General features: G+C 36.7%; 1 protein-coding gene across 4 annotated transcripts in view; it reads right to left on the bottom strand.

Annotated features, from left to right (window-relative positions):
* Positions 1 to 25,115, bottom strand: part of Vps13a (vacuolar protein sorting 13 homolog A) — a 203,548-nt gene that overhangs the window by 152,720 nt on the left and 25,713 nt on the right. For all 4 annotated transcript variants that reach the window (XM_045155616.1, XM_045155629.1, XM_045155618.1 and 1 more), the window contains exons 4-17: positions 24,566 to 24,661; positions 24,207 to 24,308; positions 21,373 to 21,482; positions 20,467 to 20,526; positions 18,197 to 18,256; positions 17,727 to 17,807; positions 17,289 to 17,346; positions 15,108 to 15,235; positions 14,832 to 14,938; positions 13,985 to 14,156; positions 12,400 to 12,462; positions 11,818 to 11,947; positions 9,392 to 9,486; positions 8,940 to 9,082 (exon numbers count right to left, since the gene is read on the bottom strand). In XM_045155616.1, coding sequence (XP_045011551.1) covers positions 8,940 to 9,082; positions 9,392 to 9,486; positions 11,818 to 11,947; positions 12,400 to 12,462; positions 13,985 to 14,156; positions 14,832 to 14,938; positions 15,108 to 15,235; positions 17,289 to 17,346; positions 17,727 to 17,807; positions 18,197 to 18,256; positions 20,467 to 20,526; positions 21,373 to 21,482; positions 24,207 to 24,308; positions 24,566 to 24,661 — 1,405 coding nt within the window. The remainder of the gene's footprint in view (positions 1 to 8,939; positions 9,083 to 9,391; positions 9,487 to 11,817; positions 11,948 to 12,399; positions 12,463 to 13,984; positions 14,157 to 14,831; positions 14,939 to 15,107; positions 15,236 to 17,288; positions 17,347 to 17,726; positions 17,808 to 18,196; positions 18,257 to 20,466; positions 20,527 to 21,372; positions 21,483 to 24,206; positions 24,309 to 24,565; positions 24,662 to 25,115) is intronic.

Raw genomic sequence — 25,115 nt, 5'->3', positions numbered from 1 at the left:
CAGGTGGATTGAGTACTGTAATATAATACCTGAAACACTTCAATTACTGGAAGAAAAAATAGGAAGCATACTCCATGATATAGGACTGGGAAAAGACTTCCTGAACAAAACCCCAGTAGCCAAGGAAATTAAACAAGCACTCAACCAATGGGATCTCATGAAGCTAAAAAGCCTTTGCACAGACAAACATACTGTAAGCAGAGCCAATATATTAATGAATGGGAGAAAATTTTTGCCAGTTATACCACTGACAGAAGCCTAATACCTAGAATCTACAAAGAACTCAAAAAACTAAACAATAAAAAAATCACATAACCTACTCCATAAGTGGTACAGAGAACTAAATAGGGAGTTTGGCTAACACACACTTAAAAAAAAGTTCAACATCCCTAGCATTAAGGGTCGGTGGCAACAGTCAGCTCTGGAGTATGACACTGATGGGACACCATTCAGGAGGGCTGTGGTATCCGAGGCATTCTTTGGCAGGGCCAAGAAGAAGTCTTTCAGCAACCTCCTGGAATGCCTGTTATCTGACAATTTGTGCTACTCCTATCTTTTCCTTGGAATTATTATAAGTTTATTACTACTTATTTTTGCTTTCATTTCCCCCTTCTCAGTAGTAATAGGGGGATCCAATTCAGGTGTATTTATACAGTCACCAATGATTAAACAAGTAAGGAATGTTTCTACAGAAATTTTTGAGGCTGTAATGCTTAAACAGGTAAACAGACTACGGATCCTGAAACTACAACTAGCATGATAAACAAAGAAATGTATATAAAAGAGAAAAGTAAAAGGAAAGACCAATTTCAAACTAAAACTAATGAAGCTATTCAATGGGCCAGGATCCATATGATAAAATATTCAACAGCTCTAAAAAAACCAATAAACTCTATACTACATATAAGTAAACTCTGAATTACAACTCAATCAAACTATTTCTTACAACAAAAGAAAAATAAAACAAAGCACATTTTTAGTTCATAATCTACTACTAGAGACACTATATCAAAAAGGAAGAAAGGGGCTGGAGAGATGGCTTAGCAGTTAAAGTGCTTGCCTGTAAAGCCTAAGGACCCATGTTCTACTCTCCAGATCCCATGTTAGCCAGATGCACAGACATACCCACGATGTGGTGCAAGCATCTGGAGTTTGATTGCAGTGGGTGAAGACCTACCACACTAATTCTCTCTCTCCTCTATCTCTCTCTCTTGCTCTCTCAAAAAAAGGGGGCAAGGGAGAAAGGTGGCTGGAAAGATGGCTTAGCAATTAAGGTGCTTGCCTGCGAAGCCTATAAAGACTCAGGTTCAGTTCCCAATACCCACATAAAACCTGATGCACAAAATGGCACATACATCTGGAGTTTGTTTGCAGTGGCTGGAGGCTCAGGAATGCCTATTCTATCTACTTCTCTTTCTCTCAAATAAATAAATACATAAAATTAAAAATAAAAATCCAAAAAGGGGGAGGTAGGGAAGAAGAGAAGAGAATGAGGTGGATGGCTGAAAAAAGGTAATATAAAGGACTGAGAAGGCCAGAGCTTCCAGTTCCTTCCCCACTTTCCAGTTCCCTGGTCCCAGTAACCCTACTGTTGGCTTGGGGCTGCCTGGACTCTGTAGGCATTCTGCTTTAGCAGGCTTGTTGATCCACCTTCCTGAATAATCTGCCCCCGGGGCCCCAACACCCTGATCCCCTGCTCCGAAGGGTGTGGCAGAGTGATAGGCCAGAGTTCTGGGTTCCTTCCCAACCTCCCAGTTCCCTGGTCCCAGTAGCCCTCCTGCTGGCTTTGGGTGGCCTGAACCTTGGAGACATGCTGCTGAAGCAGGTCTGTTGCTTCAACTTTCTGAGTGACCAGCCCCTGGATCCCATATTCCATATTCCCCTGAGCCACAGGGTGCACAGGCCACTGTGGGAGCTTGCCTCTTGCCCCTGACTCCCCAGGTTCCCAGCTCCTGATTCCCTAACCTCTTGTTGCCTTGTACTGAAAAGTGCATGCAAATGGAGTAAATAGGCCAGAACTCACAGTCCCCATGTCCCAATTCTGCAGGTACCTTTGATGTACTTGCATTCTCCACAATCTGCGCCTCAGCAATTATAACCCCATCTTACACCAATCTGGTTCACATATAAAACAGAACATTCAATGAAGATCCTACAAGGGCAAATACTTGTTTTTTTCCCTCAATAAGATGTTTCCCTGAGATGGGTAAAACACAATGCAAGAAAAAGAAAAAAGAAAACAAGAGAGATGTCCACCAAGGATGCCTAGTCCCACAATGAAAACCCTCAATGAAATCATACAAAATAAAAACATTAGAAATTGAATCCCAAAATGGGAAAACAAAACAAAACAAAAAAGCAAAAAGCTATGTGACCCTTATCAAAAGAATTGCTGGACTGGAAGGAAAGGATCAAAAAAAAATCACATAAATGAAAATGAGCAGAATCATCTTTGAGAGCACTCAGCTTTTGTTACTAGGCTTAAATTAATTGAAGAAAACCAGAGTAACCTCAAAAGAAACATAAATGAATTGAAGGTGAATCAATAGAGGACCTTAACACCCAGCTGAATGAGTAAAATGAAGACATAATCTAAAAGCATCAAGAAAATCAGATTTAGCTGGGCATGGTGGCACACGCCTTTAATCCCAGAACTCAGGAAGCAGAAGTAGGAGCATCACTGTGAGTTCAAAGCCACCCTGAGACTCCATAGTGAATTCCAGGTCAGCCTGGGCTAGAGTGATATGCTACTTCTAAAAAACTAAAAAGAGAAAGAAAGAAAGAAAGAAAGAAAGAAAGAAAGAAAGAAAGAAAGAAAGAAAGAAAGAAAGAAAGAAAGAAAGAAAGACCTAATTAAGCTAAATGAATACATGACCAAAATGCATTCACAATACATCAACTACATTACCACCATGATTAAGTAGGCTTCATCCAGGGATGCAGGGATGGTTCACCATATGAAAATCAGCCAACATAATACACAATATAAATAAACTTAGTTACAAAAACCACATGATCATTTCAATAGATGTGGAAGATGTCTTTGTATTTTACAACATCACTTCATGATCAAACACTGGAGAGAATAGGCATGGATGGTTTAGATATTAACATAATTACAGCTATATATACAGCACCAAAGCCCAAATAATACTTAGTGGGGAAAAACTCAAGGAGTTCCCATTGAGATCAGGAACAAAACAGAAGTGCCCAGTCTCACCACTACTTGTCAACACAGTACTAGAAATACCAGCACAAGAAATAAGACATGAGAAAGAAATAAAAATTAAGGAATGAAGTCAAATTACCACTATGTGCAGAATGACATGATCCTATACATAAGTAACCCAAAAGTCTCCATCTCAAAACTTCTAAAAGTGATTAATTCCTTCACTAAAGTGGCAGGCTACAAATTCAACACACAAAAATCAGGAGCCTTTCTATATGTAAAGGATAAATACACAGAGAAAAAAAATCAATGAGACTGTTCCATTTTCAATACCCACAAAACCAAGAACAAATACCTTGGAATCACACTAACCAAGGATGGGAAGGACCTATATGATGAAAACATAAAAATATTCAAGAAAGTTGGGCATGGTGGTGTATGCCTATAATCTCAGCATTTGGGAGGCAGAGGTACGAGGATCACCTAGAGTTCAAGACCACCCTGATACAACACAGTGAATTCCAGGACAGCCTGAGCTAGAATGAGACCTTACCTCAAAAACCCAAAAAGGCCAGGCATGGGAGCACATGCCTTTTATACCAGTACTTGGGAGGCAGAGGCAGGAGGATTACCTGGAGTTTGAGGTCACCCTGAGACTAAAAGTGAATTCCAGGTCAGCCTGGGCCAGAGTGAGACCTTACCTCAAAAGCCCAAAAAGGCTGGGTGTGGTGGCACATGCCTATTATCCCAGCACTTGGAAGGCAGAGGTAGGAGTATCACCATGAGTTTGAGGCCACTCTGAGACTACATAGTGAATTCCTGGTCAGCCTGGGCTACAGTAAGACTCTACCTTGAAAAACCAAAACCCTTCCCCCCAAAAAAAATCAAGAAAGAAAATGAGGACTTGAGAAGATAGAAAGACCTCCCATGCTCCTGGATAGGTAGAATTAGTATTACGAAAATGACAATTCTCCCAAAAGAAATATACAGATTTAATGGAATTCCAATATAATTCTTCACAGAGATAGAAAAAATGATCTCAAAATTCATATGGAATGGCAGTAGTCCTTGGATATCCAAACCTATAGCTATACTACAAAGTCATAGTAATAAAAACAGCATGGTCTTGGCATAAAAACAGAAATATAAATCAATGGAATAGAATTAAAGACCCAAACCTTAGTTCAAGTAGCTATTATCTACTTGATCGTTGATAAAAATGCCAATAACATAGACTAGAGAAAAGACAGGAGCTTCAACAAATGGTGCTGGAGAAATTGGATAGCCACATGTAGAAAAATAAAGCCAGGTCTATTCATCTCACCAACTCCAAATGGATTAAAGACCTCAATATAAGTCCTAAAACTCTTTTCCTACTGAAAGAAAAATAGGAGAAACTCTCCATGGTATAGGAGTAGGGAGAGACTTCTTGATCAAAACCCCAGTAGCCCAGGAAATTAAACAATCACTCAATCAATGGGTCTCATAAAGCTGAAAAGCATTTGCACAAACATACCACAATCAGAGTCAATGGATTACCCACAGAATGGGAGAAAATTTTCACCAGCTATACCACTGACAAAGGCCTAATATCTAAAATCTACAAAGAACTCAAAACAGTGTAAGAATCAAACAACCCACCAAAAAAAGGGTGTAGAGAACTGAACAGAGAGTTTTCAGAGGAAGAAATACAAAGGGCTAACACACACTTAAGAAAATGTTCACCATCCCTAACTATGAGGGAAATACTAATTAAAACAACCACGAGAGTCCACCTTACTCCATTAAGAATGGCAGTCATTAAAAAGTCAAATGACAAGCCTTTAATCCCAGCACTTGGGAGGCAGAGGTAGTAGGACTGCTGTGAGATTGAGGGCCCCCTGAGACTCCACAGTGAATTCCAGGTCTGCCTGGGCTAGAGTGAGACCCTACCTCAAAAGTATTGTAACATCTCTATCACAACTTCCAAGGATCAGGGTCTATTGTGGAAGAGGTGGCGGAAAGAATGTAAGAGCCAAAGGAAGGGTAGGACTCCTTACAATGTGCTCCCCCCAAACACAAAATGGCCTGGATATCCATGACCTCACAGTGCCTGACACTACCTATGCAAGACCTTCATAAGAGGAGGAGAAGATCATGACATCAAAATAAAAGAGACTGATTGGGCTGAGTCACGTGTCACTGAACATGGCACCGGGGCGAGGGCTGGGGAGGCTGTACTAAACATGGACATGGGAGAACCGTGAGGCATTAGCTGCTAGGAGCATAACATCAGATATACCTACATAAAAAAATTTTTTAAGGCTCAAGATGGAAAATCAAAAAGAAGATGCTACTATCAAGAAGAATTCAGTTTTTGAAATCATATCCAGAAAAATTAGCCAACTTCCAGAACCAGAAAGGTGAGCTGAATTGTGAAACCTGTACCATGACACGGAGTGGACTGGTTGGCTTGGTTATGAGTGGCCTACACACTGTTCTTTTGGCTATACCTGTGAACGGTGGCCTTGCAGCAAGGTATGGGTCAACCCCACTGCCAGACAAAGGAAACATCTTAAATTACTGGATTAGAGTTTTTAAGGCCGTCTTTAGAAAGATGTTATTTCCTATTTTACTTCAGACTGTGCTGGCAGCTTATCTTGGATCTAGACAGTATAAACTACTTGTAAAGGCCCTTCAGTTACCTGAACCTGGCCTCGAAATTCACTGATTATAAGCATGTGTACATACAAAAATAAAAAATGGTAAAAATAAAAAAATTTTTAAAAAGAGACTGATTGAGAGGGGGAGGGGATATGATGGACAATGGAGTTTCAAAGGGGAAAGTAGAGGGAGGGTATTACCATGGGATATTTTTTATAATCACAGAAGTTGTTAATAAAAATTTGAAATAAAAAAATTTTAACAAAGCTAAGCCATCTCCCAGCCTAGAAGAATAAAATCTTTTTATATTAAGAAAAAATCAAATGACAACAAATGTTGGCGAGGATGTGAGCAAAGAGAACCCTCATTCACTGTTGGTGGGAATACAAACTTGTACAACACCTGTGGAAACCAATATGGAGATTCCTAAAAATAGTGAATATAGAACCACCAACAGGCCCAGTTATTCCCTTACTGGGCATTTACTGTAAATGCTCCATGCTTCACTAGAGAGGTATTTGCTCAAACATGTTTATAGCTGCTCAATTCATAATAGCTAAGAACTGGAATCAACCACTATTGGACAAATGGATAACAGAGTTGTGGTACTTTTACACAATAGAATTCTATTCTGCAGTAAGAAAAAAAAAATGATACAATGAAATTTACAATAAAAATGGATGGAATTAGAACAGGTAATACTCACAGATCATACACAATCACAGAAAGACAAATGCCACCATGTTCTCACTCATCTGTGGTTCCTAACGTGGATTAGCTTGAGTTGTTGGAATATTGGATAGGAAACTTAAGACCCATACAATAGGGAAGGAAGGGCTTGGGGGTGATCTGGAATGGGAGGTTGGGTGGTAATAAATACAACTAAACCCAAAATGAACTGGTACCACAGAAACATTATTCCTCGAAGGTAGACCAAAAGATAAAACCCTCAACAAGAGCATAGGGGAAATGCTCAAGAAGAACAGCCCTGGAGAGGGTGGTTCGATGAAGCCTAACCTTACAAACCTTGGGCTCTGACTTGTAATCCACAGTACCAGAAATAGGTGCTACCCACATTGATCTGTTGATCAGAGACCTACAAGACAGGCTTCTGTTTAAGAACTTGATTACCTACCTGAGGTAAAAGGTAAGACCCTATTGTTGAAGATGCCATATGCTGCTATCACAGAACAGAGACCAGGCTGGAATCCAGAAGACAGCCAGTCCCCAAATAGTCTGTCTGGTGCAGGAGAGTGTTACATGAGCTACTGGGGTAAAGTAGCCAACAATGGTTTGAGCAAGCAGAGGTCTAAGATACTCAGAAGCAACCAGCCTGACAACAAGCACACAATGCAATGGAGGCACACAGCCTTGGTGGGTAACAAGTGTGGTTTTCTGATTGGCTAAGTAAAGAGGAACCCGTATCTGGAACTGGGAACCAGGTTGGAATTTGATGGAGATAAAGATTATGCTCTCCAATGCCAAGCTCCCATTGTCTTTGGCTAAAAGAGGAGCTACATCCATCTAATTCTCACCAAATTAATAGTGCTCATCCAATTTAATCTATGCGGACTTTACTCTATGTTAGAGAATCTGTTTTTAATTTTTCAGATGGTAGTAATACCTGAGGAGATAAACCACCCTTCTCACCTCAGTCAAGGCCCAGGCAAAACCACAGAGGAAGTGGGAAGACAAGCAGGAGTACTACTTCCATGGTGAGCCTGACAATCAGTGCCAGCATGAAGGAGACAGACTCTGATGATACTCAACACATACCAAAGCAAAAATCCAGAGGCTACTAAGAGTTCATCACTGAAGCAGACTTAAGACACACCCACCAAGGCACATGGAATTTTGTGGTAGAGGGGGCGGAAAGATTCTAAGAGTCAGAAGTTGGGAAGTCATGCCCAGAAGCACTGCCTCCCTGTAATAACTGACTGCTGCTCCCACAACCCATAACCCACAACTCCATGGGAATATCAGCAACACCCCTGAGAAGGGCCCCTGCTGAATGTGGGCAAGGAGGGAGGGAAAAGATGGTACCAACACATGATATATCCATACAAAATATGTTCTTAATAATAAAAAATATAAAAAGATGTATACAGATTAAAAACCACATATGTGGGTGGCTGGACAGATGGCTCAGTGATTAAAGGTGCTTGCTTACAAAGCCTGACAGCCTGAATTCAATTCCCTAATACCCATATAAAGCCAGATGCACAAAGTGGCAAGAGGCCCTGCAGGACCCATTTATATTTATCTCTCTCTCTCTGCTTGCAAATAAACAAACATTTGTTGTTTGTTTTGGTATGATACAAATTTTGTCCTCCTATGTTCATTAGCATGCACTTTCTTCAGAACATGCATAATTAACACAATAATTCCAAAAGTTCAGCACATTATGTGCGAGTGTAAGTTCTTAAAAACAAAACAACAACAAAAGGATACATTAAATCACAATACACTTTTCAAGAAAAGACTCTGGGGCTGGAGAGATGGCTTAGCGGATAAGCACTTCCTGTAAAGCCTATGGACCCCGGTTCAAGACTCAATTCCCCAGGATCCACATTAGCCAGATGCACAAGGGGGCACATGCATCTGGAGTTCGTTTGCAGAGGCTGGAGGCCCTGGCATGCCCATTCTCTCTCTCTCCCTCTCTCTCTCCATCGCTTTCAAATAAATAAACAAAAATGAAAATAAAAAAAAAAGAAAAGACTCTGACTTAAATAACCTCACAGTGGACATTTTTCTTTTAGAATATAGGTTTAAATAACTTCTATATGAAATGCTTAGGACTAAATTCCAGATTTTTCTAACTTTGAAATATTTGCATATGTATGGTAAAATTTCTTGAAAAATGGACCCAGATCCAACCGTAGACCTTATTTTCTATATATATATGCCTCTGAAGGTAATTTTATGCAGCATCCATAGTATGCCTGGTTTTTGTTGTTGTTTTTGTTTTTTCTTTTTTAACTGCAACCCCATCACATAGTTAGGGGAGAAATTTTCCCCCAGTAGCACCTTGTCAACAATCAAAACATTTAAACATTGAGCTCTTTGGTACTTCAGATATTCTGATGTGGGATGCTCCAGCCATGAAAGAAAATGAGCTAATACTTACTTTACTGCTTGTGCTCCTGGTCTTTGCACAATTAAAGTACTAAATTCTTCTACTACAATGTCTATCAGCTCTGGCTTGCGGTGATTTTCTCTGAGAACAATTGACATACTTTTCAAGTGGACAAACAACTTTATGGCTTCAAACTACAATATATCCAGGAAAATAAAATGAGGGGAGAGAAGACACATATATAAGCAAACAAATAATCTCATTCACATCATTCATTCATTCCAAAAACCACAGATACTTTTAAATAATCCTTCATCAAAGAATCATCACATTAACATCAAAAAAATAAAGAATTATCCTACTTTGGAACACAAAATAAATATAGTATTTACAGATTAAAGAAAAAGATCACAGAAAAAAAACAGTAGATTACTTCTTCTGAATGAATTAAAAGAGCATCTATAACATTAAACTTGGAAGTATATAGCAAGAGAGCATCTTACAGTTTTGGGCAAGGTTGGATCAACTGCTGTTTCACTATAACCAATTGCTTCATAGAGTAAAACTTTTTCTTCAGGTGTCAGCATTTCTTCAAGAACTATAAATCACAAACAAATGTTTTATTTCTTACTAATCACACAAAACCAATGCAATTTAGCTCCCTTTATAAATGCAATTTTATTATAGTATCTTTCATATAGTAATAAATATTAGGATGGCATTGACAATTTTAGAATTAGTCAAAAATACAAATTACTTAACATTTATATTTTTAAATGCCTGTTAAGCAAGAATTTATTGGCATTATGTTAAGTAATAAATAAAATGGTAGGACAAGCAAAAAAAAAAAAAAAATTGCTGCAACTTACAAATGAATAAAACAGATTTGGAATGCCTAACTAATTTACCAGGGCAAGATCCCTAAGACGTAAGTCCAAGTTATACATCTCAGTCCTCAACACTGTATAGCTATTATTTTTAGTATCTGACTTCAAAAAAAAATCTTAACACCTGTCTACAATCAGCTACCATGAGGCTGAGCCAGCAAGATAGTAAGACCAAGACTAGCTATAAAGGATGGAGAGATAGCTTAGTGTTTAAGGCACTTGCCTACAAAGCCAAAGAACCCCCAAACTCCCTAGTATCCAAGTAAAGCAGATGCACAATGTGCAATGTGGCACATGTGTCTAGAGTTCATTTCCAGCGGCTACATGCCCTGACTTGCCCATTTTCTCTCTCTGTAGTAAATAAATAAATAAATTATATTTGGGATGGAAAGATGGCTCAGCAGTTAAAGGCTGTGCCTGCAATGCTCAACAACACGGGTTCAATTCCCCATTATCCATGTAAAGGCAGATACACAAAGTGATGTATGCATCTGGAATTCATTTGCAATGGCTGGAGTCCCTGGCACACCGATTCTCTAACATTTGTATTCTCTTTCCCTCCCTCCCTCCCTCCCTCCCTCTCTCTCTCTCTCTCTCTCTCTCTGCTTGCAAAAAAAAAAAAAAAGAAAAGAAATAGTTTTTAAAAGACCAGCTATGGCAACACAATGATACCTCATGAATGACAGCTAAATCTCTGTATGCTAACTAAAAATATAAAATTAAATGAACAAAAAAATTCCCACTCTCAGATTCCTGATCCCTTACATGACTTGTTATAACAGAAAACTGTTAGTATATATAAAACACAATTTATTTGTTTTGTTTTGGTTTTGGTTTTTCGAGGTAGAGTCTCACTGTAGCCCAGGCTGACCTGGAATTAACTCTGTCATCTCAGGGTGGCCTTGAACTCATGGCAATCCTCCTACCTCTGCCTTCTGAGTGCTGGGATTAAAGGCGTGCGCCACCACGCCAGGCTTTAAAATACAATTTATTAACATAATATAACCCATGTGGAACAGAAAATAAAAAACCCACTTCACTTAAAAATGGTTCAAGTGTTGGAGAATAAATTCAGTGGTAGAGTACAAGCTTAGTGTGAGCAAGGCCCTGCACTTAATCCCCAGATACCACCACCACCCCTAATAAAAGAAAAGAAACAAAGATATTTTGAAAAAAAATTCAAGAACCATTTATAATGGCTGAGAACATTTTGCAATTTTTATTTACTGAGTACTACACCATGTTTGTTGGCACTAAATTTTCTGGATATAAAACTCTTTTGGTGTAGGAGATATGGCTCATCTGTTAAGTGTGCTTCCTACGCATGCATGAGGGATCAAGGGGGCCTAAAACTGCCTGAGTTCAAATTCCCAGAACACTCATAAACAGCTGGGCATGACCACAAAATCCTGTAAGCTCAGTCCCCCAAAGGAGAACAGAGACCAAGGAATCACCTAAGCTCCCATAAAACAGCAAGCTTTAGTATCAGTAGAAGACTCTGATTCAAAGAACAGAAAAAAGAGCAATGGAATAGGAAAATTCACTTTCTGCCCTGCCCACTAGTGCATGGGCCATCACAAGGACATATACATATGCATATACCATACCACAAACATAACACACACAAACACACACCACTTTACATACAAACATACAAAGCAAAGAAAATCTCTTATGTAAAAGTTACTGAGATTTTTTTTCAGGTAGGGTCTCACTCTAGCCCAGGCTGACCTAGAATTCCCTATGTACTCTCAGGCTGGCCTCAAACTCACAGTGATCCTCTTACTTTAGCCTCCTTAGTGTTGGAATAAAAGTCATGCACCATGACAGGCTTTTTGTTTTTGTTTTTTAAACTATATTATTTAAGACATTCAGTTTAAAATGTTTGAAACAGTATTTTCATAACAATTTTGATAGTAAATTTAAACTATAGATCATTATTTACACTTACATTGTCTATTTAATTATAAAATTTTCTTGAAAAGGTTTATTTTTATACCAGATGACTAACTATACTAAGGTAAAATAAAATGTAAACATACGTCCAGGTTTAATTTCTGGTTGTTGTTTAGCTTCTGATTCTGACCATGTCCACAGCCAACCAAACCATCCTTTATTATCCTCGGGATCATTTATTCCCTCTTTGTAGATCTTGTATCCAGCTTTCTTTGCCTAAAATGAAAGTTTCCAATAGATGACCAGTCATTCTTGTTTTTTAAACACTTAAAAGAAATAGAAGCAAAATATTCAGAATATGACTTTATGTGAGTGAATGAATACAAACTATACACAGCAACCAAAGTAACACCTACCAAACACATAAATTTGGGATAACCACATGGTTTTCCCTACTATCTTACAAGATATGGTGACTGTGGAGAGTTATTGTTTCATCTTCAATTGATCTCTGAAATTTCCATAAATGCAACTTATTTATAATAAGTTTTGTCTGACTTACATGAATATCAAAAATTCAAATTTTCATCAAACACAAAGAAGCAAATTTGAGCACTTAAGAAAACAGTATTTTGCAACACAGTATTAATAATATCATCCTCTTTGTAATATCAGTAGATTTGACTTAGTCTTATTATATTTATTCTTTTTAACTGAAAAATAATTACCTCAACTTCTGCCTGCTGTCTAGCTATGGTTATATTAAAGACATCCAGGATTTTTTCCAACTTCTGAAAACAAAATAAAATGTGTGAACTTTACATAATTATTTTAGATAAATAACTTTAGTACATTATTTTACAAATACTAGTACCATAAAGATATATGAAAGTAATCAAAAAATAGAATTTTTCATCATCAATATAGGATACATTCTAAGATACAATACTTACATGGATTGTCAGCTTTCAAATTAGTAGAATAATTTATAAGCCAAGAAATCTTATCTACCATGCACAGAATATTGATCTTTATAAATACAGTTATAGACACATACTAAAGAATAATACCATGAATGCATTACTTAAAATAACTTTTGTGTGGGTTTTTAACTACCAAAGCAGGTGAACATATCAGTGCCATTTCTAACTAACAATATAACAAATTATACTATACACATAGTTTGTATCTTCATTTGGGTATTCCAAGTATGTCTAGATATACTTAAAACTTGTATAAATTTAACTCTACATTTTTTAAAGTTTCTATGGCTATTGAAATAAATTGAGAGAAGCTAAATCTCTCATCATGTATTTTAATTCCGATGATTATACTAAAGTTTCAGGCCCAAACCACTTCTTCCTGCAAGAGAAGTAACTATGACTTACTAGTTATCTAGAAATCAACCCAAGATTCTACTATTAATGTATTTAGAGATTTCAGGTTAAATTCCATACCTAAGTAAAGAAACTTAAAAGGACTCTACACCTAAACATTCCTAATTGTTCTTGGTCTTCAGTCTCCTAATTTAAAAAATGAAAGTGAAACTCAATTTTCATGGAATTTTTAATTAGAAATTTATTCTTGATGCAGAATGATTATGTTAACAAATGGCTAGCAACTTTTCATCAATATTATCCATCTATGAACAAGTCTCTTTCAGAATATGCCATACTGTTAAAATATAAGGCTACCTCTAACAGTAATACTTGAAAGTAGATAATCAAATATAAATTTGCTGTTAAGACTATGAAAATCACAAGAAGTAAGACCTTAAATCTGCATGAGCAGAATATTCAAGTAAGTTTATGCAAGGCATTGGGGACTTAAGCAGAACTTCAAGGGAAATATAATTAGGATGAACAGAGTGGAAAATCCAGATAACAAACACACACATATATAAAAACACTATAAGAATGAGTATTACCAACATAGGAGAAACACAGTTAATTAATACACAGTCACACTGCAACAGAAATTATGTTCTACCAGACAATGTGTGGCCTTAAAATCAATGCAGAGAAGTTTTAAAACAATGTAGCAAATATTTTTGAGGCTTTAAACTTATATAAGATGAGGCTTCAAGTGACATGACCCAAAATGCTTTCACATTGAAAATAATCTCATAAATCTCAAGGCTTACTGGAGAATTTCATCAGACCTTAAATTGCCTAAATAAAATGAAAGAGCACAAAAAACGTCCAAACAAAAGGGAGAACATGGTCAGCAAAAAACATACTGAATAATTAAGAAGTAGTAATCACAAAAGACTGAGGAGGAATTATGTTGAATAAAACATCTTTTATTGCTGACCTCCAAAGTCATGAGAACTTCAGCAGATGGCTTCTTATTTGTTAACTTTTTTTTATACAGTTTTTTATATTGCTTCACATTTTGTCTGTGGCTTTTAATATGCTTCCATGACCACATCTGTAAACTAGGTTGAACATTTACTTCAAGAACACCATGAATAGCATAAGCCCACCTGTTTTTTAAAAAAACAAACAAACATAAAACTACTGAATTTGCCATGCTCTAAAAAAATATATACTTACAATAAGGATACTATGAAAATGGTACATTGTTTGAGCATGCTATTTATATCAACAAACTGAATTATTAATCCTACCTAATTCCAAAGGGAAAATAAGTAAAATCCTTCAATATTGTTTTAAAAATATCTAAACAATTATTAAGGCTTAACATTTAGTAATAATTGAAACAGTCAACTGGAAAAGTAATTGCAACTTCCAGGAACCAGAACATAACATAAAAATTGGAAGATTTAAATTTCAAAATATTTGACCACCACATAGACTCACAGAGCATCTCCAGTGCTAAAATACAAGTTTAGTAACAGGTTTAATGAGTCTGATAGGCATGTCTGATAAGGAAAAAGAAAAAAGGAAAAGAAAAAAGGGAGGCAGTGCTAGGAAAAAATTCAAAACATAGTTTGTTTTAATACTTTCAACAATACTGATGCCTCTATAGTACATAAATTTGAGTTCTCTTATCAAGAATAACTCAAGACCTGAGAAGATAAGTTCAGTCAGTAAAATACTTGCCACAAAACCACGAGGAAGTGAGTTCAGTTCTGAGGCCTCTTATGAAAATGCTAGGTGTGATGGCAAGTGGGGATGGGATGGGATGGGCACCTTACCATTCCTTGGCATGGTAGTGAAGAGGCACATCAGGCTTAAATCTTCTATAAGGCAGATTTTGTTTCATCAGATCAATGGACTCAAGAAGTTCCATCACACTGAAATACTGCAGGAAAAGGATTAAGGCTCTTGACATTTGGAACTCCTCGAAAAGGTACATTTACCAACTTGGAAAGGAAATTTTACCACAGAGTTTTAAGGGAAAAAAGATAGATCTTTGTTCTGATTTTATCAAACAATAAATCACAACTGAAAATTTCATCAAAGAAAATCACCTGTGGTTTATTAAATTCAATGGCTATGTTATGTAACTCAACATCCAGGTTTATTTTAGGGTCAGAAAAGTCAAAATCTGATCGACGATTCATCTTAAGTTTGGCTTTAGCAGATATAGGACGAAATACTGGAAAAGAATACAAATTGAAAAATCAAGTAAGTCACATGTCAAAAGTTTTGAGGCATGAAAAAATACTGAATTTCACTTCTATTCCAATCTTTCTACAGTTTCAAAGTGTCCACAGTACCATCATTTGCTTATACAAACTGGTCCTTAAATAGTAGAAAAGAATCTTTTCTTTTTTCTTATTATAATTCATGTTGGCTTTAAGTATTATAATTCAAGAGCGGGCATGACAAGAGCCAATTGAGGAAATGATTAAGGGGTTATCATAAAAGTAGAATACATTAAAATATCATTGAAGCCAAGAAGAAAAAAACTTTGAGAGGGCTGGAGATGGCTTAGTAGATAAGGCACTTGCCTGCAAAGTTTAAGAACCCAGGGCTTGATTACCCAGTACCTATGTAAGCCAGATGCACAAGGTGGCACATGGGTTTGGAGTTCGCCTGCAGTGGCTGGAAGCCCTGGCCCATTCTCTTTCTATCTGCTTCTCTCTCTCTCCCTCTCTCTCTCACATAAATAAATAAAAATATTTTTTAAAATACTTTCAGGAAGGCTAATTTATAGTTAATGACACCAAGCAGCCAATTTCAGAACTAAGCATAACAAAAAATTATGGAGAGGGCTGGAGAGTTGGCTTAGCGGTTAAGCGCTTGCCTGTGAAGCCTAAGGACCCCGGTTCAAGGCTCAGTTCCCCAGGTCCCACGTTAGCCAGATGCACAAGGGGGCGCAGGCGTCTGGAGTTCGTTTGCAGAGACTGGAAGCCCTGGCGTGCCCATTCTCTCTCTCTCCCTCTATCTGTCTTTCTGTGTCTGTCGCTCTCAAATAAAGTAAAAAATTAAAAATATTAAAAAAAAATTATGGAGAACTCTACGGATTTTTTTTTAGATCACCCTTTTTGCTATGTATTGTAGTAGCTTCTTTCCCCCATTTAAAAAAAAAAAACATAATGTCATAAATTAACTTATAGAAAATTTATAAAACAGAAAAATTTATGAAGAAAAATGTTAACCTAAGCACAGTGATTTACATTTAAAAAAATTTTTTGTTCATTTTTATTTATCTGAGAGCGACAGAGGCAGATATACATACATACACACACACACACAGAGACATACATACATATATATATGTATATATATACACACACACACACACACACATAGAGAGAGATAAAGATAAAGATAAAGAGAAAGAGAAAGAGAAAGAGAAAGAGAAAGAGAAAGAGAAAGAGAAAGAGAAAGAGAAAGATTAAGAATGGGAATGCCAGGGCCTCCAGCCATTGCAAACGGACTCCAGATGCGTGCACCTCCTTGTGTATCTGGCGAATGTGGGTCCTGGGGAATCGAGCCTTGAACGGGGTCCTTAAGCTTCACGGGCAAGCACTTTGCTAAGTCATCTTTCCAGCCCTCATTCACATTTTTAATCCCAATGAGCAGGATGGTTGCAATGAGTTTGAGGCTAGCCTGAATAACACAGAGTTCCAGACTAGTCTGAAGCTACAGAGTATCTCAAAAAATACGTTTAATTGCATATTTTATCATGCTACCATTAAGACTACACCAGCTAGCTTTATGAAATTAAATCTGCTATTTCAAAATGTTTTATAAACATTACCATAACTAAAATTGAATAATCCATACAATTTTAGAAAACTTATTTACAACCTCTTTTGTTAGACACTTTACTGTAGTTCTGAAATACATTTATGACTCCCCAACAATACAGCATGTAGAAAATTATTTTTGCTTTTTCACGTATTATAAATATATTTAACAAAGGGAAAATTTAATACACAATAACTCAGTGATACCACAATGTGAAGTTAAAATTATGTACTGCTAATTTTTGTTTGTTTGTTTGTTTGTTTGTTTTTCGAGGTAGAGACTCACTCTAGCCCAGGCTGACCTGGAATTCACTATGCAGTCTCAGGGTGGCCTCGAACTCATGGCGATCTCCTACCTCTGCCTCCCGAGTACTGGAATTAAAGGTGTGTACCACCATGCCGGATCTGTATTGTTAATTTCAATTGCATTTTTTATGTTATCAAATAGCTTACCAAAATCATAACCTTGTGGGACTATATTTTCATTGACAATACCATTCTTCAAGTTGTCCTATTAAAAAACAAATTGTTTCTATTTACATTCATGCCAATATACTTTTATCTGACAAAATTTTATTCTTTGCAAGAGAAAATATTTCAGATAAATATTCAAAAGTAAGTCATTCAAACTTAGAAGAAAACAGCCAGGGTAAAATTTTAAAGTATCTAAGCAACAGACCATTAAACTATCGTGAAAAAATATTCTAGGAGCTATTAGGTATGTGTGAATATGTGCCTGCTTACATGTCCAGGTAACCCACCTGCTTTAATAAATTCATATGGGTTTTGTCTAGGAGACAATACTGATTCTAATATTATACCACTGATGGAAGATTATATCTTATAAAAAAATAAACATTATATGCAAACAAATCAAGAGAATGTACTTACCAATGATTCATCATAATCATTAAGATAAAACATCTGAGACTTCACATTCCAATAGGCAAAAAGATTATCCAATCGGATTAGCTGAAAACACATCAATTTTATTATATGTCTGTTTATTTTCTGAAACTTTTTGTTTTGGGGGGCAGGGGTTTCCATGGTAGGGTCCTGCGTAAGCCCAGGCTGGCCTGAAATTAACTATGTAGTCTCAGGGTGGCCTTGAATTCATAGGATCCTCTGATTCCCAAATTCTGGACTAAAGGGGTGTGCTACCACACCTGGCTGAAGCATTTTTAACATGTTATTTTCAGAAGTCTCAAGTAATTCAGTGAACTTTACCTCAGATTCAAGTAAATAAACACAATTCATTTAAATCCTATTCTACCTATAGATATTTATATGTGTGTTATATAAACACACTATCCTTTGTTTTTGTAAGTTTCTTTAAGTCCATAGGTTAGTACTTATTTTACCTTCCGAACTAGTTTCTCAGTTTCATCATGTAAACATGGAACCCAGTATTGATCAGTTGTCTGAAAAAAAGAAAGAAAGAAAGAAAGAAATAGCACAAAGATCATTATATGTAAAACAGAAAAGTTACAGGTCATTATCCATCATACTTTACAACCAAATTCCCATTAAAGTGCCTTTGAAAACATCAGTCAGACAACCAGAAGTCTCAATATACAAACAGAGATCAGCAATTAAAAGCAGGTAAAGTGCCACTATGGTGATATAGCAGTAGAGAGAACATAGTAAGAGCATCAAACTCAAGATGTTACAGATAAAATAATGAGTAGTCTACAATAATAAATATATTGTAGTGATTCCTGAAATAAAATTCCTGAAGATGACATGAGTAGATATTAGTGACTGTAAAACTCTGAGGTAGCATGATCTGAGCAGGAATACATAGTAAAAAGGCCCCAAAACATACCAGAACATAAAAAGCATAATGAAAGAGAAGAAACCAATGTGATATCAAGGTCAGATTACAAAGGTTTTATTAAAAAACTAGATTTATTCTAAAAGTAATTAGAAGCCACTGAGGGAGAAACCAGAGAGGTATATTCAGGGACAGAACACTTGCCACGCAATAAAATGGAAAGTCAAAACAATGTTAAAAACACCATTATCATAAAGGTCACTGGGAAATAATCACATCCTTCATTTATTTATCTTTAGACAATGTCTGACTATGTAGCCTTCTTGGCCTTAAGTCATGATCCCACTATCTTGGCCTCAGGGACACTGGGATTATTGGCATGTACTGCTCCACCTAACCATATCAGGAGAATGGAATGTAACAGTAGTTCTAAAACTTTAGCGTGCACTTTGACTACCAAGAACAATTTTTTTTTAATTTTTTTTTTTTATTTATTTGAGAGCGACAGACACAGAGAGAAAGACAGATAGAGGGAGAGAGAGAGAATGGGTGCGCCAGGGCTTCCAGCCTCTGCAAACGAACTCCAGATGCGTGCTCCCCCTTGTGCATCTGGCTAAAGTGGGACCTGGGGAACGGAGACTTGAACCGGGGTCCTTAGGCTTCACAGGCAAGCGCTTAACCGCTAAGCCATCTCTCCAGCCCCCCAAGAACAATTTTTAACCAACAGGTTTCAGGCTGGGGATATAGCCCAGTGGTAAAGCACTTATCTAACATGTCAAAACCCCAGCACTGGAAAACACACACATGGGGAGACTGCAAGATGACAGGGTCACAAACCTAGAGCTATTAACTATAAGCCTAAATTAACAATTTATAAAGGACCTTGAAAGGTGGAAAATAAACCCTAGTATTATAGTTAACAAATGATTTTCACATTACTAATCAACTGAGTAATTGTCTATCCTTATTTGACAACATATCCCACCCATCTTTACCGAGTAGCCTTTCGTTTGGCTTTTCATCATTTTTCTCTTGAAACAGAACTGTGTTTTAAAAAGCAATCATATACAGCCTGGTGTGGAGGCACATTCCTCTAATCCCAGTACTCTGCAGGCACAGATAAAGGATTGTTGAGAGTTTGAGGCCACCCTGAGACTACATAGTGAATTCCAGGTCAGCCTGAGCTAGAGTGAAACCCTATCGGAAGGAGGGAGGGAGGGAGGGAGGGAGGGAGGGAGGGAGGGAGGGAGGGAGGAAGGAAGGAAGGAAAGAAGGAAAGAAGGAAAGAAGGAAAGAAGGAAGGAAGGAAGGAAAGAAAGAAAGAAAGAAAGAAAGAAAGAAAGAAAGAAAGAAAGAAAGAAAGAAAGAAGAAAGGAAGGAAGGAAGGAAAGAAGGAAAGAAGGAAGGAAGGAAGGAAAGAAAGAAAGAAAGAAGGAAGGAAGGAAGGAAGGAAGGAAGGAAGGAAGGAAGGAAGGAAGGAAGGAAGGAAGGAAAGGAAGGAAGGAAGGAAGGAAGAAAGAGAGAGAGAGAGAATGAATTATATACAAAACTAAGTACAACCATATAGTAAAAAAATATAGTGAAAAAAATTGTATGTGGCAACACAATATGAAAAACACTGTGAAATAAGAAAGGTTACAGAATAATCATATAAAATGTCTTTGTAAAATTTAAATCTATAGTTCTAGAAATGAGCATCTACTATATCTCAATTCAAATCAAGTCTATGTCCTTCTTATGCCAATACAATAAACGCATACTATCACTGATGCTGGCATACACAAATCGTAGTCAGTAATTTTACTAACTGTACAACAAAATTAAATGTGGTTATGTTTTCTTTATATAATAAAGTACCTGCATGCTGAGGTTTTGAAGAGAAATACCAAATGAAAGTGGTTTATCTCGATTTGTGATCTAAAAAGGAAAATATAAATTACTCAGGCATTTTAGTAGTTGGACAAAATTCATTTTCAGAAAATATTACATTTTTTAAAAGTATCCTAATTTAAATATTCAAAAAAATTTACTATTTTCCAAAATAACTTTTGCTGAAGTTTTCCTAAAAGAATTTAAAATGCTAATGTTAATGTAGTTCTGTTGTGCTAGAACACTTATCTGCAGAAGTTTGGGTCAACTTATAAAACATTTATTAAAAATTAACACAGGGCTGAAGAGATGACTTAGCAGTTAATGTGCTTGCCTGTGAAGCCTAAGGACCCAGGTTCAATTCTCCCGTAACCATGTAAGCCAGATACCCATGGTAGTGCATGCATCTGGAGTTCGTTAGCAGTGGCCAGAGGCCCTTGCACACCTATTCTTATTTCTCTCTCCTAATAAAAATAAATAAATAAAAGTAAAAACTGACAGAGTAACATTGTTTAAATAGTTGTGTCATTAACAGAACAGAAGGACTCAAAAGACATCAGTGGTAAGAACATTTGCCACACAAGCATGACAGCCTGCAAAGGCCCAATTCATCCTGAGTTTGAGTCCCAATCACCTACACAAAAAGCAAAGCATGACCACACCCATCTGTCACAACAGTACAATACAGAGCAGAACCTGGAGAATCACTGGGCTTGTTGACAAGCTAGTATAAGCCAGGGGTCCAGTTAGAAACTATGACTCAAGGAAACAAGGAGATTAACAAAAGAGGGACACCTGATGTTCTCTGACCTCCACACGCACACAGGGTGTGCACATCTGTAACACATGTATACATACACCACACACATGTATGCACACAAAAAAAATACTTACATCATCCTCGTAACGAACATGAATGCTGGAAATTCTCACTTGAAGATTTTTTATGATCTGAGTAACTAATTTTTCTGCAAAAGTGTCCTGTTTTTCTTCCCGAGGTTTTTCTACAATTAAAAATATCCCTTTTTCAATTTGAATTAAACACATACCTTACAAATATCTATATACTTAAGTAACATACTGCCTTATTAAAGAAAAGACATACATATTTGTAAATGGAACCCTAAAAGTCTGATTTCAAATATTTTTCATCCCTAGACTTTCAAAAGCAACTAAATACACAAATTTTCCAAATGCCAGTTTCTTTTTTTGTAAGATTAAAGCCGCCTATGTTAAAGTCACCGGTATTATATTTTATCATGTTAACTAATTCTAAGTCAAGATTTTGGAAACAATGAACACTACTAGATAAAGAGCTGTAATAGGCAAGTTAGGAAAGCCAGTAACAACAGCAAAGCACAAATCTTCCCAATATTATTATGTTTTGTAGTAAGATGTAGGAATTCGTTGAAAACAGTATAACCCTCTATCTAATAATACGAAAAAAAGGAAAATCCTTCTCTTTCAAGTAAGAATGGAAGAAGGTCACCATTTGTTTCATTTTAAGGAAATAATTATTAATCACCTTCATTCTAGAGGAAATTGAGAACCCTAATTCATTTAATTCTAGTTACTATCCCTTTTTCCTTTGTAAAAGCCCAAATGAAGTCTTTTTTTTTTTTTTTTGGTTTTTCGAGGTCAGGTCTTACTCTATCTCAAGCTGACCTGGAATTCACTATGTAGTCCCAGGGTGGCCTTGAACTCATGGCGATCCTCCTACCTCTGTCTCCCAAGTGCTGGTATTAAAAGCATGTGCTACCACGCCCGGCCAAGTCTATTCTCTTTGCATTTCTAGTCCTATTCCTCCCTTTTAGCATATTTCAGACATTATACATAGGCCTTTTCTTTTCCTCCAATTACCTACATTCCCAAACTCAGGTGGCCCAGAAGACCTTACATTAAAGAAAATTCATGAAGATATTAAACATGAACCTCAAATATAAGACAGTAAAGTAATTATATATATATGAATATAAAAGAACTATATAATTAAATAGAATATAAAGACTAGTTTAAGGGAAGAAAGGCTTGTTTCAGTTCTCAGTTCCAGGCTAAGTCCATCGTGGCAGAGGAGGAATGGTGGCAGGAGCTTGAAGCAGCTGGTTACATTCAGTCCACAGTGAAGAAACAGACATGCAACTCTCCTTTTTATACAGTCCAGGACCCTGTCCACAGTTAAGGTGGGAAGACTTAACGTAACTACCCTGATCAATATCATCCCTCACAGGTGATCCTATGTTTTGTCAAACTGACAATCAGTACAGGCCACTACAGCATGCACATACTGTGAAGACATTACTTAGTCAATAAAAATCAGAAGCACAGAAAAAGATGACTCAGGAAGATGACTTTAAGTAGGTTTTAAAGTAAGAAGAGGTTCCAGAATATTCACATACTAAGAAGAAAGACCTACTGGGGCTGGGAAGATGGCTCTGTGGTTAAAGGTGTTGCTTGCAAAGCCTGTAGGCCCATGTTCAATTCCCAAGGTACCCATAAAAAGCAGCACAAGAGTCTGCTGTTCATTTACAGTGGCAAGAGGCCTGGTGCACTGTCAGAAGCTACTGGCACCAGGGGGAACTGTGCAAGGGGGTGAGCCAAGATAGAAGGTGTGGGAAGCATCATTGGCAGATGTTTAGGTTGCAGGGCAAAGCAGGACAGGGCAGGGCAGTACCTTGCCAGGCAGTGTTCCTGCCATGGTGTCCCCAGACACTATGCCTGTGCCATTTGGCCATTTATTACAATGATCTCATCCACATAATCTAATCCACACATATGCACAATTGGCACATTCCATCAACACATGCATGCACAGGTGCACTCCATTAGGGGTGCTGACATAACAAGCTGCAACCATTTATGCTTGGCAAGAATTCCAGCCAATTACCATATTCTCTATATGCCACTATGTGCACACAGAAATAAATAACTCTACCTGCACACACGTGTGCATGTGCGCACACACACACTGTAACTAAATCAAAATCAAAAAGTAAGAAAGGCCTGGAGAAGTGGCTTAGCAGTTAAGGCGCTTGCCTGCGAAGCCTTAGGAAGCATGTTCCATCTCTCTCAAGATCCCATGTAAGCCAAGGGCACAAAGGTGAAGCAATTATGAGCTCATGCATGCCCACTAGGTGGCACAAACATTTAGAGTTTGAATACAGTGGCTGAGGCTCTGGCATGCTAATTCTTTCTCTCTCTCTCTCTCTTTCACTCTCTCTCTAAAAAAGAAAAAAAGAAGAAAAACCCATTATGGGAAGAAGTGAGTGTCAGGAGATATACATACATAAAAATGAAAATGAATTCAATTTCTGTGCGCTATCCCTTCCACAGATAACAATAAATGGGAGGGGAGGGATAATGAGACATGGTCTAGGTTGAATATGCAAACAGAGGCCAAATCAGATCAAGGCAAATATAAATAAATATACCAAGGTGTAAGTATATTCAAAATGGTAAAGAATAGAAGAACATAAAAGCAAAGGCTAGAAAACTAAGACAATAAACCTGAAAACCTTTGTATCACTAAAACTGACTTCACTCTTAGAATAATTTAAGCTATTATTTGCCTTAAAATTTTGTATGGGAAAATTTTTGCACACATGACAAAACACACAAACCACACAGATTGTTTCATACTTGTGACATCATCAGTACCTCCAGAGAGCAATACTGTTCTATTGTGATGAATACTTAGCCCTTTCACTACCACTGTTACTTATCTTCTTCACCTTGATCAACTACTTTTTGTTTTGCTTCTTCTATTCGTTTTAATTCCTGTTGCTTTGCTTCTAAAAGTTGTTTTTCTTCTTTTAGAGGATCATATTTTATTCCTATAGGAAGAATAAAAAATTAGAATCTTAATTACACCTTAAATTTATTCTTTCCAAAAATCATCTTTAAAAAGATAACCACTAGTAAGTCTACAATTTAGGATAAAAAATAATTTGAACAAATATCAAATTTAAATATTAAATATCTCAAAATATTTCTCCAATGTGTTTAGAAAAAACAATTACAAAATATAAAGATTTTTCCTTTTATGAATGAATAAGAACAACTTAAATTTTAAGGTTGAAATTTGACTTACTAGAAGAAGGCACTATGAGTAAATAAATTTCTTCTAAGATAGCTTCAACTGGTTGGGTATAAAGGTTTTTCCATGGAATTACAAGTTGAAGATTACCTATATATAAAAAAACACAATAGGAGAATAGTATTCATTTAATCTACATATAGTATCAATCTATTTTCTGTAAATCAGCAAAAGAAATCTTTGAAAGGTTAGTAACATAAGCAATAAGGGCAAGGAGGCAGTCTGTTTTGATAAAATTCATTGGAGTTCTGTAATACTCATTTGGAAGTACATGCTTTTTCATTTTCATTCAACAAATATATCAGGTAAATATGCTAATAAAAATAATGTATAATACACATATATAATATTAAAAACTGGCAGGTATTATGCAAAAACAAAACCTTAAATGACTTTTAAACTATCCTGTATCTAGTCCAGTCCACTGCACCTTCCACTATCTCATATTATGATTGAAAATGACCTTTTAAACAAGACCAAAAAGGGAAGTTCTAAAGGAAAGAATTCTATCTATTCTCCTGATACATATGTATAAGTATAAATA

Source organism: Jaculus jaculus, chromosome 1 (genome assembly GCF_020740685.1).
Source record: "Jaculus jaculus isolate mJacJac1 chromosome 1, mJacJac1.mat.Y.cur, whole genome shotgun sequence".
Taxonomy (NCBI): Eukaryota; Metazoa; Chordata; class Mammalia; order Rodentia; family Dipodidae; genus Jaculus; species Jaculus jaculus.
Note: the sequence above shows the minus strand (reverse complement) of the source record. Positions and strands in the feature narration are given on the sequence as shown.